The sequence below is a fragment of the Phodopus roborovskii genome, unplaced genomic scaffold (genome assembly GCF_943737965.1).
Source record: "Phodopus roborovskii unplaced genomic scaffold, PHOROB, whole genome shotgun sequence".
Lineage (NCBI taxonomy): Eukaryota > Metazoa > Chordata > Mammalia > Rodentia > Cricetidae > Phodopus > Phodopus roborovskii.
The window spans coordinates 1,421,132-1,440,401 of record NW_026125538.1 but is presented as its reverse complement, the minus strand read 5'-3'; the positions used below and the strand labels follow the sequence as shown (position 1 = coordinate 1,440,401).

Here is a 19,270-nt window from a genome sequence, read left to right as displayed (position 1 = left end):
CAGATGTGCAGGGAACACTCAGGGGAACACAAATCCATGTCACTGTAGGTTCAACAGACAGCTCTTTATTATAATGAGAATGTGGAATATCTTTTAGTTAAGGGGGGGGTAAAAGAATCTCGGTAATCTAATATATTTTTTATATAGCTTTTTAAAAAGCTTGGGAGCAACAAACCATAATAATGCCAAGTAACTCAAAGTTCTCGCTTTACCAGCAAGTTATTTCCAAATTCTCTTTTCCCCCAAATTCTTAGTGGTTTCATTAAGGATGACATTTAGAAATATCAGAAAACACACATAATGGAGTAGGTAAAGCCCTATGTGAGTTCCCGTTCAGTTGGATTTAGTCTGAGATCTTCCACTGTTTTCAGGGTCTTCAAATCCTTTAACTCTAGGCTTCCGAACAAAGTAGCAGAATTGGTATCAGGGGGTAGCTAGGGCATTGGAATGAGACACCTTGGACAAAAAGGTACTTTGTAATAGTTGAAATACTGTGTAAATACATGTAATGCACACATTCAGAGGCTAGAATCTGGGAGAGCCAGGCTACCAGGAGAGGTTTCCTTCTCTGGTCATGATGTACTTAACACAATGGGTTATATTGGGTATATATGGGTGTAAGGCATAAGCAATGGAAACAAAGTCTGAGGCTTTCCAATACATCACTGCTATTCTCACTGACTCTGAGGCCAATCACCAGTCACTACTGTAGCAGCTGTGGGATGGTTATCTATCTGTCAAAGTGCACAGGGACCTCTGGGTTACCCTCACAGGCAATGACAACTCTCCTAGTGCTGGTACTTGCCCTGTATCTACAGTTGGGAAACCTAGAGCCCCCTGTCTCTCTGCAGTCTGTGACCTTCACTACACCCTCATGACAGTTCATCCTGCCGTTCTTGCACTGGATATTGGTGGTACTGCAGATGCCACGAATGTTCCAGATGTCTTCGTGGATGAAGGTGTTGAAGTGTTTGCACTGACGAGAAGTCATCTTCCGTCTCTGCATCATCAAGTTGCAGTAGTTGTCATTGCCACCTGTGTCCTGAGGGTCAACATGCTGTCGAAGGAACCGCTGGTACATTTGATTCTGGCCGTAGGAGGGCTGCACAAGACCTAACCCCAGCAGGGTCAGCACCAGGAGCAGAAGCAAGCACTGGGTCCTGTGCAGAGCCATCACTGCCTGAGAAGAAAGCAAGAACAGGAGGAAAGAGGGTCAGGACTGGGCGCTGGAGAGGCACTAAGAACAGCAAAGTGAAATCTCTGGAGAATCTTCCCTCCCCCTCCCTTCCACTCAAGATCTACCCGATTCTTCCTGCTCCCACCTTTCCCAGCCCTTTTCTCTAAGAGCAAATAGTCTGGCAACACCGACTTCCTCTCCTAAATGACGGTGGTAGGTATAGCCACCAGAGCACATCAGGGCAGAACTGAACCGGTGGGCAGTGGTCTGGGCCCGTGTGACTAGAGTGTAATATAAGAACAGGTAAATCGGCATAAGGTTAGGGTGTGAGGTTTGTAAGAGAATTAGCTAGTGTGATCATTAGGGAGTGTTTGGTATTCTGGAAATTTCAGTTCCCAAAGGTTCAGATAGACTTGGGTCAAAGTAAGTTTACCGATTGATTTAAATGCCCTGTATCTAGCAAATGATGGAGATAAAGGAGAACAACCTTCAGTCTAGCCTTCCCCCTCTTCTGACTATTTTGCTAGGGAGTAAATCATGCATTTGGGAAGGGTGGGGGAACTCTGCGTGATTGTTAAAAACAAATTCCCTTTTCCTCCCAAGGCTCAGGGACCGTTTGGAGAAGGGAGTGGGAAGACTGAAGGCCAGGTATGACTACAGCGAAGCAGTGTTTCCGGGCACAACAGGGAACTTACACATATGAAGTCATAGCTGTTTACACAAGACCTGTGCAGACTCAAGCCAGCCTAGACAGGAGAGGGGGGCATGAAGCCTAACTGAGGAGAACATTTTCTTTAAGGCTGTGTGACTCTTGGTAGGTTGACCATGTTCCGGAGGATAGTCCCACACCCAAGAGTACCTGGGCAGATCAAACTAGACTCAATGGGTTTAAAAAATCAAAAAGGAGCCTATGTAGTTGGGTGGGTAGGATGATGGGGCAGATCTAGAAGAGCTGGCAGAGGATGGCGAATATGAATAAAGTACATTGTATGAAGTTCTCAAAGAATAAAAATATTTAAACAGGGTAATAAACAGTACTTTTCTGCAGGAATGACTATCAGATGGTGCCACCTGGTGGTTAGTCTTCAGATTGACTTGTAAGGTGATTGACAATAGCCTACCCTTTGTTAAGTGGTAATTACCAGCACCAAATGCAAGTGTTACTCTTTAACACTCCCCCCATATTCACAGCCCTGCCCCCAGCTGTAGATTTGAGATAGCATTGCTACAGGGGGTCACTGAGGGTGGCCCCCTCCCTCATGTTTGGCTTGGGGCCCTACTTCCTGTTTCCCTGGTAACACTAGAAAGGTGAGCATCAGCTTGGCACTCCTTGGGCCTCCCAGTCAAAAGAATGGAATATCTGCCCCTGGGTAGTTACTTGATATTCTACTGTGCTATCATAACATACGATTATCTCCTCCCTTAAGGGTTAGTCTAGCTTGGCTTGTCAATCACCTGGCCAGGAGACCACCCTTCAGAAAGGCTGACTCACCTGAAACCACACTGGGGAGATGGGAAGGCTAACCTTTCTGGCTACCTCCATTCTATCACCTTTCTTCCAGATGCTGAGCTACTTTCCTAGAACTCTGGCTTCCTCACTTTCCCTAAGCCCCTACCTCTGCTTCTGTCGCATGCTGCTGGCTGGACTCTACTGCTGGACTTGGCTGCTTCCCTAGACCCGAACTCAAAAGGCTTGCTTTTTCCTCTTCCTCTTCTTCATCTCTTTCCTCCTGCTAGCTCCCAAGGTTTGCAGCTTGCCCTCCATTATTTTTCTTTTAAACCCCAATAAAATTATTCTCAAGCTTCCCCTTGAGTCTAAGTTATATTTATCAAGGAGACCCAAAAGAAGAAACCGAGCATTCTGCTAACACCATGTCAAGAAGAGGGGAATTAAGTAGTTTTTAGAGGAATAGAGACAGAAAGCTGGTGTTTGATTTACTTCTGGCCCTGTTAGTTCTGTCAGCTTGTCTTAGCCTAGAGCAGTGGTTCTCAGCTTGTGGGTCACGACCCCTACGAGTGTCTCACATCAGATATCCTATGTGTTATATATTTACATTATGATTCATAACAGTAACAAAAGTACAATTATGAAGTACATTATGATTCATAGCAGTAGCAAAAGTACAGTTAGGAAATTATGTTGTGGGGTGTGTGTGGGGGGGTCACCACAACCGGAGGAACTGTATTAAGGGGCCGCAGCATTAGGAAGGTTGAGAACCACTGATCTAGAATCAAGTGCAAAGGGAGTTTCAATTAAGAGATTTCCCAGATCAGACTGGCCTGAGGGTATGTCTGGGGTCAGGCTCTTGACTGTTAATTACTGTAGAGGAGCCCACCCACTGTGAGCATCTCTGTTCCCTGGACTGTAGGAGAAAAACTGCTAGACATGAGTCCACAGGCCAGCCAGCAAGCAGCATTCTGTCTGCCTTGGTTTCTGCTTCCGCCTGCCTAAGTCCCTGCTCTTACTCCTTCAGTGACGGAGCATGACCTAGAGACATAAGCCAGGTAGACCCTCCTCCCCCATTGCGTTATGACTGCCAAGTATTCAGGAGTCAAAACAACACTCTCTCTGTCCAAGACCTCAGACACAGATTCTGCAGGGACACATAATACTTACGTTTTAGCTTCAGCAGAACGGGCCTTTATTTGCCACCACCTCTCATTTTACATGGCTCTTATTTACTTTCTCTAATCATGGGTTTTTTTTTTTTTTTAATCTAAAATATGGATTAGCAAGAAAATTGGCCTACATAGAAAACCCAAAGTATTTGTGTAACAACAAACACACACTTCAGATACACTAACTAAACAAATAAGTAAGACATAGCAACAAACAGCCTAGGGAAGCAATCCAAAGTAGACATGCATAGGTGGATCCCAAGGCTCTCACCACAAGAGAAATGAGGCAGCCACAGATAAAGCTGTGATGGTTGGTAGAGTGATGCTTGCCTAGCATGCATGAAGCCCTGAGTTCTATTCCCAGCATCTCTGGAAACCAGGCACAGTGGGGCACACCAGAAATCCCAACACATAGGAGGCAGAGGTAGGAATAACAGAAACAGGGCAACCTCTGACTTCAAGAGAGGGGCTTTCCAATTCAGTACACTTTTAACCAGCAATCTCCCCACGGCTCTCCACGGATTCTCAGTCAGAAACTGTTTTGACACCATGATCCCCCTGGGCTAGCTGCTATAGTTCAGACTTTCAAAGTTCCTCCACATAAGTTGAAGGCTTGGTCCCCAAGGTGGTGCTATTATGAAGAAGTTAGGTCACTGAGGGCATGCCTTGAAGAGACCTTAAAACAACCTCAGCTTCTTCCTGCTTGCTTTCCTGATGCGGTGAGGTGAGAAGTTGTGCTGTTGCTATATAATTCACTGCCTCTCCACAGGTATGAAGGGAATGGGCCAAAAGAATCTTTCCTCTTTTGTAGTTGATTGGCTGGAATATGTTGTCATAGCAATAGGAAGAAGAGTAACACAGTGCATGGCTTTGGCAGGTCTCTCAATCTCTCAGCATATTGCCTTACAAGTTCCAGAGCCATACTAGCACCTTTCTGTTGCAACATTGTGAGAAATAAATTTTCAACAGTTTAATGCCTAGCACACAATAAGTGGTCGTTAAAAGCTGGCAATTCTTTCCCATGTGTCTAGCTTTATCCTTGAGCATGCAAGGAGTTGAAAGCAGGGTCACCTTGGGGTGAAGGGGAGCAGGCCTACTTCTTTCAGAAGGCAGAATTACTGCACAGTGCATAGGAAAAAGGGGGAAGAAGAAGGCTGTGCTTGAAGCGGGCCAGGGATCAGCTCTTACAGAGCAGAAAAGGGAATTCCAGCTTGGTCTTCAGAGCCAAGTGCCTTCACTTCCGGTTTTCTTGTTTTCATCTGCTTTCTTCAGTTAGGAGAAAATAACGAATTACTACAATGTGCTACACTCAGTATTATTGACTCCCTTTATTTTTAAAGAGGTAATCACACTCTCAAAAAATTGGAGGTCTACACTGGGTGGTGGTGGTGCACGCCTTTAATCCTTTAATCCAGCACTTGGGAGGCAGGGGCAGGAGGATCTCTGTGAGTTCGAGGCCAGCCTGGTCTGCAAGAGCTAGTTCCAGGACAGGCTCCAAAGCCACACACAGAAACCCTGTCTGGAAAAGCAACAACAACAAACTGGAGGTCTATTTGTTGGTGCTGTGTCCTTGGTGAGAGTTTCCTTTCCAAATGCATGGAATTTTCTTCCTCACATGGTCACCATTCTGTGAAATTTGGGAGTGTTTCTTGTATTTTCCTTGAACAGCCTGCAATCACCTATGATTTTGTCTTCTCTTTCTCAAATGGTTTATTGAAACACAATGCCTTACCTATAATTTGTATTACCTATAGCTTTGTATTATGATAGAGCAGGAGACTCGGTACAAAATTATCAGGACTGTTAACTGCTTCTCCATCAATGGGTGAGAAAGCACCCATCCATCCGGTCATGTGATTTTTGTTGTTGTTGTTTGTTTGCAGGAATAGATTATCTCTTTCTATCACGTGAGTCCCCAAATCAAACTTGGGTCATCAGTCTTGGTGGCTAGCATCTTCACTCACTGAATGATCTCATTGGCCTTTTTATATTTTTTAAGACAACTTGTCTAATGAGAGACATTTGAACTTCTTCCTGTTTTCTGAAGAGATAGTGGTGATTCCTGTGCCAAGAATCAGCAGCTGACTTCCCAAACCCTTCCCAAACTTGAACACTGTCAGGAAGGCTGGGCTCACCCAAGTACTGGCCCACAGCTTGAGGACTGGGAAAATAGGGCTATGGGCCCAATTTAGAGCAATCAGAGCAATAGATAAAACTAACCCTGATTTCAGATAGTCACAAGACAGCACAGCTGGTGGTTTTCATTTATTAGCAACTGTTTTCTAAATAAAGCATCTTGGCATGTGCTCATGAGTCTTGCCTAGCAGGACACCACCTACAGAGCCTGTAGGCTTGTCAGTGCATCAGACAGTGTCAACAAGCTATGTGTTAAACTTGAAAACAAATCTGGCTGAAGAGTTAAAATAAGCTGGACATCTTTCTATGACTTCCTTAAAACCCCACAGTTGTCAAGCATCACTCAATAAAGTAAAAGACTAATGATAAAAAGTAGCCAAGTTTTTAAAGTTTAAATAAATTAGCTATGACAAATAAATGTCTTGGGGGTATTCCCTTAAAATCAACAATGAAACAATTCCTCAAAGACACTGAATAGATAGTGAGACACTGAATAGATAAAAAGAACTGGCAGGGCTGTGAGAAGGGTAGGAAGCCCCTGCTTGGCAGTGTGGGAGGCAAGTATTTCATCACAACTAACAACTGCAGAGAAGACCTTCCTCCCTTGCCAGCTGTAAACCTGCCCTTTCTAAGAACCCAAGAAGAAACCTTATTTCCAAGGAGAAGATGTGTACTAAACCCCTTGTTCGACCCTGTTGGCTCCTGATTCTACATTTGCAGACTGCAATTCCATCCAAGGCATCTCCTGAGCAACCCTATGCTCCCACTCATCAAAACAAAGAGAAAAGAGGGCTTGAGGAGGCTCAGTGGTTAAGAACTTGCTGTTTTCATAGAGGACCTGAGTTTGGATTCCAGCATTTGCCATAACCATCTATAACTCCAGCTCCAGGGGGCCCAGCAACCCTTCTGACCTCCATGGGCACCAGGCACACATGTGATTCCTATACACACATTTAGGCAAAACACATATAATAAAATATACAGCAAATAAAATAAGTGATTTTTTAAAGAGAGGGAGAAGGAGGGATGTTCTAGCAGCCTTTTAAGACATGACTTGAGAGGTACCCAAATTATACATATGTCTAATACATGACCGTCTGTTGGGAAGCCCATACCCACATTTGGGTATGTCCCTTTCTCAGTCCCTCTCTCGCCACCTTTATGTTGACAGCATATGTTAAAATTATCACTTATAGGGGCTCGGAGGTTGGGAGCACTGAATGCTCTTCCAGAGGTCCTGAGTTCAATTCTCAACAAGTTGCCTCACAACCATCTACAATGAGATCTGGTGCCCTCTTCTGGCCTGTAGCCATGCATAAATAAATAAATAAATCTTTTAAAAAATGATCATTGATAAAAATCTCAACTCTGCTTCATATAGGCTAAACTTGAAATGGTTGTCTGTGTGAAACCGTGAATCTGGTTTGGTTAGAGTTGAGGTCCCTAAAAAAATTAAGGGAACTCATTACGTTTCTGAGGATGACAGCATGAAGTGTGCCTCCCCACTCAGTGCTGACAGTCCCATGCTGGTTTGTGGGGGGGGGGTATGTAAGAGAAGGGAGGAGTGGGTGGGGAGGATGTCTATGGTGTGTTGGCTCTCAGTCCTAATGCGCTTTCCCTAAGGGCTCCTTTAGTGATCTATTACTTAACAGACAACTTGACTCTTTTGAAAATCCCTGTCCAGCCTGTCTGTAAATCTATCATCCTCACCACCACAGAAAGATGAAGTCCACCCTCCCATTGATTGGCAGATAAGGAAAAACACCTCTGTTCCTGTCCCTTCCCCCAGGAAGCAGCTGAGGAGAAAAAAACAGGAAAAGCGAAATTTACTAGGAACTAGTGACTCTTCCAGATGGATTCTTAAGGGCATTAGAGACACCTTTATTTATGTGCATTGTAAATCAGGAGACATAAGTTTCAGATAGTTTATTTTCTGGCCACTGCCAGTGAATGTTGCCATCAGTGTTCTGGGGTAAGAGGGATAAAAAGCCAACTCTGTGCCAGGGGCCTGCTTGCTATGAACTGAAAAAAGATTCATCTAAGTGGACAGGCAAGCCATTTTGACAGGCAATAACAATGTGTCTGAACCCTTTGGACGCTCGGTATCGGCATGGAGGACGGGGAGACCCTCCTCTATGCTTGCAAATGGTGATCTGGAATTGAGAGGTGCTTATTCTTAAGTTATCTCTGTAAGGGTTTCCTTTTGCTCCACAGATGGCCTTGATGTTGTCCTTGGTACCATGAACAAATGTGTTGAGTTCTTTGCAGGGAGAGGTCAGTTTTCGGTTACTCATTATGCTGTTACAGTATCTGTCGTCCCGGCCCTTTGGATTGGCATCATAGTGCTGGTTCAGGAATTTGATATACCTGGGGTCATTCTGTGCCAGAGTTGGTGGGATCAAAACCAGACCCAGCATGAAGACCAACAACAAGGGGCCCAGACTCATTGTCATCTCTTCCAACAGAGATTCCTGCCAAAAACAAAAAAGTAGGAATAGTAGGGCCATGGAAGCACACTCTCACTTAGGCTAAAAGGGAGGGGACTTTTCTCTGTGATAGAACAAAACAAATTACTTTGTCCTCAGTCATCTAATTCCATCTTTGCTTTGGCCTCCCTAATTGACTCCATGACCCAGCCGTCTTTCTCTATCTTTTAGGGTCCCATCAGTCATAGCATAATTACAAACTATTTATATTCTTAGTCATGCATCACTTAACTTGATAACAAACATTACTCAACTCCCTATTGGGCCCAGGAACTGTGCTAGATCCTGGGCCACAAAGGTCTTTAAGATAGACTAAGGACAGGTATGTCCTTAGTGGTATGTCTGTAAGTTCCAGCTACCTGGGAACCTGAGGCAGGAGGATTCTCAAGCTCTGGAGTTCCACACTAGCTTGGGCAACACAGAAGACTCTGTTTGGAGGGTAGAGGGAAAGAGAGGAATAGAAATGTGGCATCCAGGGGAAGCAACGGGGCCTCCTGAGGTGAGAGAAATGGTAACACAGGAGCTGAGAGCCATGAAGGATGACCTCTGGGTCAGCCAATCTCCCAAGGTTACTGAGATGGGATTCCAAGAACTCAGATAACTCAGTTCCACACCAGTGAGGAAAACTGTTGAGAGCAAATCACCTTGGTGTGAGGTGGGGCGGGGTGTGCCTCCCAGGGGTCAGAGTACTAGTCAGCACACAGGAGGAATGGAACAAATGTGTAGTACTTGAAGTGGGCTTGGAAGCTATGCTTACAGAGCGAAAAGGGGAATGCAAGCTTGCCCTTCAGAAACCCTTTGGATGATTTGAGAGAATAGTTTCTAGTCTCCTCTGTGTTTGTAATATGGTTAACACAGGCACATGATCTTACAGTATGATAAAACAAAACTGAGATCTCTTCATGAAGCCAAAGGACTCAAGACATGTGGTAAGTTTTCACCCAAAAGGACAGAGAGATGAGCTCTGCCATCATCTCTCAAGAGCTCTTAGCTCACCCTGAACCACAGGCATCCATCACAAACCGCACATCTTAGGACCAAAGGGGCCCTCCTGCTGGAGCTTGACCCTCTTCCGGACTTTTGAAAGATGTTACAAAATTTGGAATTCTGAGAATCAAGAGGCACTAGGTGTTTGTAGCAAGCAGTTTCTGATACTGTCCTTCAGTCTTTGGAGAAAAATGTAAAGACCATTCCGAAACCTAACAACCCTCCTCATAGGGGGCTGCAGGGATGGTTCGGCACTTAAAAGGCATACTGCTCTTGCAGGTGACCTGAGTTCGGATCCAAATCTCAAACTGAACATCAGCTCACATGCAACTCCAGCTCTAGGAGGTCTAATGTTCCTGGCCTTTGGGGGGTACATACACTCTCTTACACATACCTTCCCACAGACATGCATGTATACACTTAAAATAATATAAGTTAATCTTTTTTATAAAAGCACTATAAGGAGAACGTAGTTCAGTAAGTAAAAAGCTGGGCTTAAGGACATGCTGTCAAGGGGGAAACATAAGGATCCTCTACTATCCAGCCCAGTAACTGGTGAGTTTCAGGTCCCAGAAAACATGGTACATGGCTTCTGAGGAATATATACACTAATGTTCACTTCCCCACAAAACCCACTATATATATATATATATATATATATATATATATATATATATGTCTACACCAAATATATTAGAGAGCTACGAATGCCCCCACATTAACCAACAACAAAAAATTTTTTTTTGATCCAGGGTCTTGCTATGTAGCCCAGGCTAACCTGAAACTCTTGATTAAGAACTACCATGTGCATGGATCATAGCTTAACTGGTCCATGGCTTAATAATAAGAGACTTCCATTCATAATAAGCTGTATCCATTTCCCATCCTTTTTTTATTAACTAGGATGTTCCAAGATGCCCTCCAGTGATGGAGTGAGATAATTTATAGCCAAAACGGACCAGCTCATTGATGCTTATCTTTCAGACTCTACTGTAATATGTATTAGTGATGATTCCTATCATTGCCCAAATATCTACAGAATACCAGGAAGAAGCTGAAATTACAAGAAGAATATACTTCTGGTAATTATTAGTAATATATTACTTCATAAAAATTATTAGTAGTAATATATTACTTCATAAAAAAATAAAACCCGGGACAAGCAGATCATCAGACAAAACATGGAGCTGACACATGGTCTTCTCATTCAAGTTTGGTCTGTCATAATATGCACTACTGGGTCTGCAGAAGTCTACTCATGCATTCTACAAATGTCATTTCTCCACTTCATGGAGCGAGAGCCTCTTGTCTGTGAAGGTAGTGCTGGGACAAGATATCCCACCATGACGGTCAAACACTCTTCTCTGAAATGTAATAAACGTGTTGGAACTGTGTGGTGTGGAGAAGTGAGTGAAGGCAGTAGCAGGGCTCAATTATGCAAATATTATTTAGCATCAGTTTTCCCCTAGCAATGCTTACAAGTGTGTAACCAAGAAGGGATTTTCTGAAACGTTTTTGTAGAAACAAATATACTCCTGCTTGAAAATTATCATCCAGCAAGTAAAAATTATGTATGTTACTAAACCATAGACATTTATAATAAAAGACACAATGCTAAAAAAAGCAAAAACAAAAACAAACAAACAAACAAAACTACTATGCTCAGTTCTGGGGAGATGGAGGTAGGAGCATTGGAAGTTCAAGGTCATCTTTGGCTTTATAGCCAGTTCAAGGACTGCCTGGAATACAGGAGACCTTGTCTGTAAATAAATAAATACAAAGAATGTAGTATCTTTAAGCCCCAAGAAAAGTGTTATTGAAAGAAGATCAGCCCCAGGTGAAAGGCTTTTTCTTTTCCCTAAAGTTCGGTACATTTTCAGCTGCATTAAGTTAATCATTAATTTTATTTTGTGTTTCTCTCATGTGTAAGTCTGAATGCTTTTACTTTTACTGTGTGTGTGTGTGTGTGTGTGTGTGTGTGTGTACTCAATCTGTATGTAGTTTGTTCCCCAATGCAGAAAGCCAGGGAGAATAGCAGGAGCCCAGGAGGTAAGGGGTTTGAGGCCTTACTGAGCCTGTGGGAGACAGGTGATGGGCAGGGGAATGAACTGTCTTTCTAATTAGCACCTGAAGCTAACCCACTCGCTCTGTTTCATGATAACCATAGACAAATTCGGTATATGGCTAAAGAACACCAAATCCTTGTCATTTCACAGTCCTGAAATAACAAACTTCCATTAAGTATGCAGATTATAATTTGTAACAGAATCAAACTCGAGTTTGTTTGGTTTTTATTGAGAAAAGGACACCTAACCCTGAGAACAACCAGCCTTCACACGCTGCGGCTGCTCCAGCAGAGCTGCCAGACTGCATGACACCCACTTGCTGAGCTCTTCGCGTTTGCCTTGGGGTCATCTTTCCTGGATGTGATTTCTCTTCGGAAATTAGATAGAGCGGTGTGTGATGCGGCATGCATGCCTGCAATCATAGAACAGACAAGCCGGACCGCTGCATGTTTGGGGTTAGCCCGGTTGCCTAGTGAGAGATCCATGCCAACCTAAACACACACAAGAGCTGGTAATACTTGAAAGAATCAACAGATGGCAGTAGTGGATAGTAATGCTGCCGTTTGGTAGCGACACTTGGCTCTTGTGAAGGGGCCAACCTGTGCTTAAGACCCTGTAGGAGTGCAGGTTGTGGGGAATGTGAACTGGCAAGCAACCTTGGTAGTCTTTAGGTGTTACAGGTCATCACAGCAAACGCCATTAATGTGGAGGATCCAAATGCTAAGGGTATCACAAAGCAGATATTTGCCAGCTCTCAGGTTTCATGGCTGCCATTTCCAAGCACACACTTACCATATTTCCTCATGCTGTATAATCTACAACTGAGTGGGATCCGCATTTTTTACCTTGAACCATAGTGCTTGCTTCACAGCAGACTCTCAAAATCCCCTTGGTGATTAACTTCTATTTCTCCTCTAGGCCTATGCTTTTCTGTCCATAAATGAGAGAGGTTCTAGCTTTGAAAGTCTGAGAGTCTATGGTTCTCACTAAGCTAACATCAGTTTCATTAGCAAGATTCCACAACATAGGAATCACATGACAGATTTATATAAAGTTGTTGATGGTACAAGGTACCACCTGGAAGAAAGGGGATGGGACAACCTTGGTCCAATCTCGCTGAAACACATCTTCCATGACGGTTGCCTGTGTAAGCCAAGGCCATGTGTCATCAATAGACCAACACTACACGGGATTTGCCTCCTAAAAGACATTTGCTTTTCAGACTTTGAAAGAACTCAGGTCTCTGTGGCCAGGTAAAGGGCGAACTTGTTTCTAACTTGCAGAAGCTGCACATTAATTTTTACCAACTCACCTAATGCAGCTCTCAGGCTTATTATAACTTCATTTCTCTAAAACACCCAGAAAACCGAACCCCAGCAGCACACCATGGCCAACAACGTCTACCCTGGCAACTGTCTCAATCGCATATTTAACTCTAAATTTCCCCCAACACCAGGTGAAGTATAATTGTGAGACTACAAGTGACAGCTGGATTATTCTGGGTGCAGATGTAAATCCACCAAGGCCAAAGGTGCTTAGGGAACGTTCCTCACTTACACGACACATGACTGTCATTTGGATTTCTGTCAGAAGAATGTGTTCCAACTCTCCTGTAGACTAGTTCTCACAAGAACTGGCGTTTTCTTCCCACTCCACTGGCAGTGCTTTGAGCCCAAGAGAGGTAGCAGGGTTGACAATGTGCTGAGAACCCTTTCACAGCCATGCCCTCACTCATTTGTGTATCGCCAGCAACACTTCCAGAGGAAAGCCTGTCAGGTGCCTAGTCTTCCTTCAAACCGTCCCTCCTTTCTTCCCCCAACCCACCATCCTTTGATGGTGGACACATTCCATTTTGTTCTTAAAGAGCATGTACGTTTTTAAAGGAGAGAAATGTGTAGAGAACAGCGCTGAAAGCATACTTCCTGGTTTGGGGTTTTTCTTTTTCTTCCTGCCCAGTCACATGTTTATCATGGAACATGACAATTCAGATGCCCTTCAGAAAATAGTTTCCCAAGCCTTTGGGAGACTATCACAATGGAGAAATCCCTCCTATACCTCCATCTCCTTGTTCTCAGTTCCACTAATTTATCTTCATCCAGATACAAACTATCCCAAGAGAAACCTGCTCTCATTTGAAATTTAGGCTTCGACTCATTTTCTTTTTAATGTATGAGCTTGGGTCCAGAGTCCAAAGAAGAGATAATTGGTTTCATTAAAATAGATGAATGGCTAAAAGGAGTACAGAGAAAAAGACATAGAGCAGTAGAGAATCCAGGAGGAAGAAACTTACAAAAGTTGACCACCTCTCCTCCAACTGGAGATGAGTCCTGCTGCTTGCTTCTAGAGACCCAGTCCAGCAGTGTGAATGAAGCTAGTGGCTCCTCTCAGTCTGGTTATGTAGACTGCTCATGTGAGGGGGTGGAGAGAGCATATCCAAGGACCTCTATTTTGGCAGAGACATGTAAATCAAGGACACTAATAGTGGACAAACAAGGAGTCACTCACCTTTTCCCTGGACATGCCTGGGTCATATATTAACTACCTGGTAGACCAGAAGTTTGCTCAGAGACCAGATGTTTGCTCAGGCCTTTTGTTCCAAAGCCACCTCTTACCCTGTGTGCATGGCCCTTCCCCTGGCTCACAGCAGGACTGAGGTTTCACTCTTCATATGCCATGGGTTAGATGCAAACACATATTATCTCTGATCTTAAGCTCAGCTCCAAGAACCACTTTGGAAGAAGTCTAGAGGAAGGAGTAAAGCAGCAAGCTGTGCTCTCACCTCTTCAAGGTTCAGAAATACCTTCACAGTATTTCCTGGGCTTGTCTTCCCTTCACCCATCCACAGGAAACAGAACCTGACTACCACCCTTCTGGTCTTTAAAGTGCAATTGCGAAACCAATTGCCTACATCTAACCATCACCGAAACTATGTAAAGAAGGTATTGTGTTCTGCTTATGAGAGAACACCAAGACTAAACAGTAGATAAACCGTGAGGTCAGACTTCTAACACCCAGAAAGCACACAGGGAGGTAGTAAAGAGGTTCACTAGAATTGTTACATATTCATCTTCGGGGCTGGACAGATGGCTCAGGTGTTATGGACACAGGCAGCTCTTCAGAGGACCCAGGCTCAGTTCTTGGCCCCTACATGGCAGCTCACAACCATCTATAATGACATCTCCTGGCCTCCCCAAGCATTGCATGTGCCTGGTACACAGACATACATGCAGACAAAATACCCACATACAGAAAACAGATAAATATAAAAATTAAAGAGCTTGGTGGTGGTGGCACACACCTTTAGTCCCAGTGCGTGGGAGGCAAATGCAGGCGGATCTCTGTGAGTTCCAGTCTGGTCTACAGAGGGAGTTCTAGGACATGCTTCAAAGCTACAGAGAAACCCTGTCTCAAATCCTCTCACAACAACAACAACAACAACAACAACAACAACAAAGAATTGTTATACATTTATTGTCTACATAGGGCAAGATTGAAATAGTTTAGCTCTTTATCAATTTCTGGATTTTGCACCATCATTCTGTGTATATATTTGCGTATAATTTAAGCTGTACTAATTTCTAAAAAACAAAAGTAGAAAACACACACACACTATAGGCTGACAATGAGGGAGGAGAGGTGGAGGCAGGGAGGATGCACCTTTCTCCAAATGAGAACCCTGTCTGGGGTGTTTTGAGTCTGGGCACAAGAACAAGATTTGTGCCAGGAGGAAGGAGGAGCATCAGATGACTAACTTGCTCTAGCAGGAGGAAGACTCCTGCATCTTCAGACTCCCTCACAGGAACAGAACTTCTTCTGGAAGCCCAGGCAGGAAAGATGCAATCAGGCAGCCTCAGGGCGCTGACTCAGGTGCACTCACACCTGGACTTGGGAACACTGGGAAGACTGCGCTCATCTATAGTTCCCACAGAATGGATGGGATGGATCTGGCTTCACTTCAGGTTGATGTAACTAAGGAAAGAGGCTATCAACTTTCCTTTGAGAGTTAGTTAATCTTGTTGTCTCTCCATTAGGTGGAACCTTTCTAGAGAAGAATATTTGCTTACTCATTTCTGCATTCTTAGTGACTGACACCTAAGTCCCTATCAGCTGACCTAGAGCCTATAACTATACATACTCTCTGGGCTTCTCTTTAAAGGTTCAGAGATGTGAGATTTGGTAGCAGTTACTAAATAAAACTTGATTGCAAGTAGAGCAATCTGAGCTAGGGGAGCTGGCTGATACTTATCCTGGGAACTGATGAGGCCATCTGGGTGTTGCAATATTTTGGGGCGTACTCTGCTCTTGCCTGCAAAAAGTTGCTGAAAGTGGCTAATTTGCCTTTGCCAATCAGGTGTTGTTCCTAACCAGTGTAAAATCTCTAGGCGTATAACCTCTTTAAAAAAAAAAAAAAAAAAAGTGCACGCCTTTAATCCCAGGGGAGGCAGAGGCAGGAAGATCTCGTAGAGTTTGAGGCCAGCATGGTCTACAGATCAAGTTCTAGGACAGCCAGGGTTACACAGAGAAACCCTGTCTCAAACAAACAAACAAAAAGAAGCTGCCCAAAATGTGCACACCCTGAGGGACACACATCCTACGAACAGGGCCTGACAGCTTGAGGAGGATGAGTGGCATGGGGACCTGGAAAGGACAACCTCCACACTTTCAGCTTTGTTGAGGCACAGCCCTGCTTGAAGTTCCCCTTTGTCCTTGTTCCTTTTCCTTCTAACCCAGCTGTGACTGAAAGGAAATGAGGCTGGGGTTGTGATTAGATAACTCAGCAAGCTGTTGTAGCCTGGCTTCTCTTTGCATTGGTGACTTGAGGGACTAGAGTCTCTGGAAGGAAGGCAAGCACACTTCTGACCAGCATTTCCATGTGACAAGTGCCAAATGCCAAAATATAAAGTGTTTCAGAAGGACAAAGAGGTAGTAGCACAGGGGATCTTCTGGGTGAGAGCTCTACTGGTATCCAACTGGGCACTGAAATGCTCAGTGTGCAAACATACCTACTTTAAATTAATCACACATCACTTTTTAAACAGATGTGGAAGAACTGAGTTCTAGAGTCATCAACCTCTCATTTGTTAGAATAGAGCAGCCAAGTGTATTGCGACACCCCAATGGCCTCATCAGGCCCCAGGGTACACATCAGCCAGCTCCCCTAGCCAGAGATGACCCTTTTCTGGTAAACAGCTGCAAAGCATACACTTCACCCTAACCCACAGCACTCATGCTACCTTATCCAAACAGAGCAGCCTCTTTTCTTTAGAACCGAGTAAGAATGCCACGGAGCAGCCAAAGAGTGGCAGCAGTCAGATCCCTTTCCACTGCCAGCTCAGGGGATTTAGAACCTGTTCACTTCCCTGACAAAAGGTCAGGACTTATTTATTTTTCCAACTTGGTACATATTGAAACAGAAATGGGTATTATTTTAAAGTTTTGTATTTTATTAAGATGCAAGCAATCATAGTCTATGAATGATGAACTCTCTCTCTGTGTGTGTGTGTGTGTGTGTGTGTGTGTGTGTGTGTTGCTAAGGCTCAGTCCCAGGGTCTCAAACATGCTACTTAGACTACCACTGAGCCACACCCCTGAGCCTGAATATTATATTTTTGTCAGTAATTTTAACTCATATGAAAATTTTAAAAAAATATTCATTAAAAAAGTTTAATCAGCTGGGCAGTGGTGGTGAATGCCTTTAATCCCAGCACTCAGGAGGCAGAGGCAGATGGATCTCTGTGAGTTCGAGGCCAGATTTTTTCTATAGAGCTAGTTCCAGGACAGGCGCCAAAGTTTTTGAAAGCTATTCCCCTTTTTTGGAATTTTTGTCTGTCTCTTCTCCAAGTCAGTAGTATGCATGGGCACATGAGGCATGACATTCTCCTTCAAGAATTCTAGTGTTGGGACATTTCCCCCCTTTATATGGAGTGTACATTTGATTCTGTCCTTAGGACTCATTGGAGAATCAAGTACGGAAGGTATGAGTGAACTGTGTAAATTCCTTTATAGTGTTTACATAACACTTAATCAGTAACAGAAGCAACAACTAAAAGAGAAGGGCTCACTGGACTATGGTTTGAGGAAGTGGGGACATCTGTGGTTGAGGAACAAATTCCTGATGACTTCCTTGAATCTCCAAACAAGATACAAATTAAACATTCACTTCCCAGCACACCAGGCTTTGGCCTGTTCCTGGCTTCCAATTATTCTCAGAATACCTGTTTACGGAGATTTCTCTCTGCTCAAATATAGATACAAGGGAAAATCTCAAGAGATGTTTCCCCAGTACACTTTCTAATCCATGATTGGAGGCACACCAATAATGCCTCCAGCGAACAGCTCCACAAATGGTCCATGGGATGCAGAAAGAACAAGGCTGAAACAGAAGCTCATGGGAGCTCTGCATCCCACAAAACTGAGACACTGATGACACTAACTCATGACCCTTTCAGGCCTGTTTCTGACCCTGGCCATAGCTTTTTCTAAACAGCTCCAGTTAAACTACAGTTCAACCCCATAGTATCCAAATCCTGTTAAAGATGAGAACGGGAGGAGGGAAGGAGAGAGGGAGGCCTATGATGTTCTCTCCAATCTTCACTTTACAGGTGAGGAAGGAAATTGAAAAACAAAGAAAAGGACATTAACTGACCAAGATTTGACATTCCTGTGATTAGACGCTTTCTAATGCTCAATACAACTTTTATATCCTACTGCAATGATTTCTAGAAAAATCAAACTAATTTTTAAAGTAACACTTAAAAATTATTTAAAGAAAACCAACAGTGATTATTTCCATACATCTCCCTAACATTCGACTTCCGCTTTTATTAGCGAAGAGTTTTGAATAAAAGCCGGTGTGACTGGCAAGCCAGCACATGCTGAGGGGTGCAAGGCTCTTTGAATAGCTGCAGGTCTTTTGGGAGTTGGCCAGGGGCTGTCCAGACAAGACTACCGAGGTTTCTAGGGATTGCACGTATGAACGAGCTGTGAAGATTGCTGCGGTCCCAGAGGGAAGATCCTGGCCCACTGGAGATGTCCCAGGGTAAGGGCATGGCTCCTATTTGCGCTGCCACTTTAGATCAAGAGAATCCCAACCGCCCAGTGAAAAGACATGGAAGCTGTTGACGCTTGTCTCCAAAAGTTACACAACACACTTAAGGGTGAGCTGAGGGCAGGAGACAGGAAATAGAAAACGAAAAACACCAGTCCTCAAATGTTAAGTCATGTCTGCACGACCTTGACAGGCCTTTTCCACAAATCTGATACCAACCCAGGAACCCTCAGGTCTTCCTTATCTGAGCAAATGCGGGCGGGGTTCCTTCGCAGATTCTGTGGTCCCCTCTGAGCCTGGGTTCTAGACAAAGGCCATTCACGCCGGATTCTGCCAAGCTGAGGAGAGAGAACTGTGGCAAGGGTATTGCCAACTCTGGCAAGAGTTGATACCTGCCACACCTCAGCTCTGCAATCAGACCCGAAAAGTGGTCTCCCAGGACCCCCACAGCCGCCCTTGGTTGGAAAGGACTCACATAGACAAACCGCTCCTGGCCAGACTATGGAGGGGCAGGAGTAGAAACCCACCTGTCGCGCAACTGGAGGCGGCGGCTCTGTTTCTCACCCTTTTTTCCTAGTGGGATGCCGAATAGTAGAAATGCAGTTTCCTTAGGAATCTCGTCGCGGATATGGGTGAGGTCGGCGTTGCCTGGCCACGCAAACAGATTGGGGCCGGGTGCAGAGGAATGGAGGGTGGGCGTTCCAGTCTCGGTGGCTGGGACCGCACCCCATTTCTCCAAGAATGCCCCACC

General features: G+C 44.3%; 2 protein-coding genes across 2 annotated transcripts; both read right to left on the bottom strand.

Annotated features, from left to right (window-relative positions):
• Positions 1–49: 49 nt before the first annotated feature.
• On the bottom strand, positions 50–19,243 carry Rnase4 (ribonuclease A family member 4). The gene is made up of 2 exons (XM_051176784.1): positions 19,047–19,243; positions 50–1,180 (listed from the first exon to the last, which is right to left on the bottom strand). The coding sequence occupies exon 2, from the start codon at positions 1,172–1,174 to the stop codon at positions 731–733; it is 444 nt and encodes a 147-aa protein (XP_051032741.1). The 5' UTR covers positions 1,175–1,180; positions 19,047–19,243; the 3' UTR covers positions 50–730.
• On the bottom strand, positions 7,948–12,605 carry Ang (angiogenin). Its single transcript, XM_051176843.1, has 2 exons — positions 12,546–12,605; positions 7,948–8,403 (listed from the first exon to the last, which is right to left on the bottom strand). Exons 1-2 carry the CDS (start codon positions 12,603–12,605, stop codon positions 7,948–7,950), a joined length of 516 nt encoding a protein of 171 aa, XP_051032800.1.
• Positions 19,244–19,270: the final 27 nt, after the last annotated feature.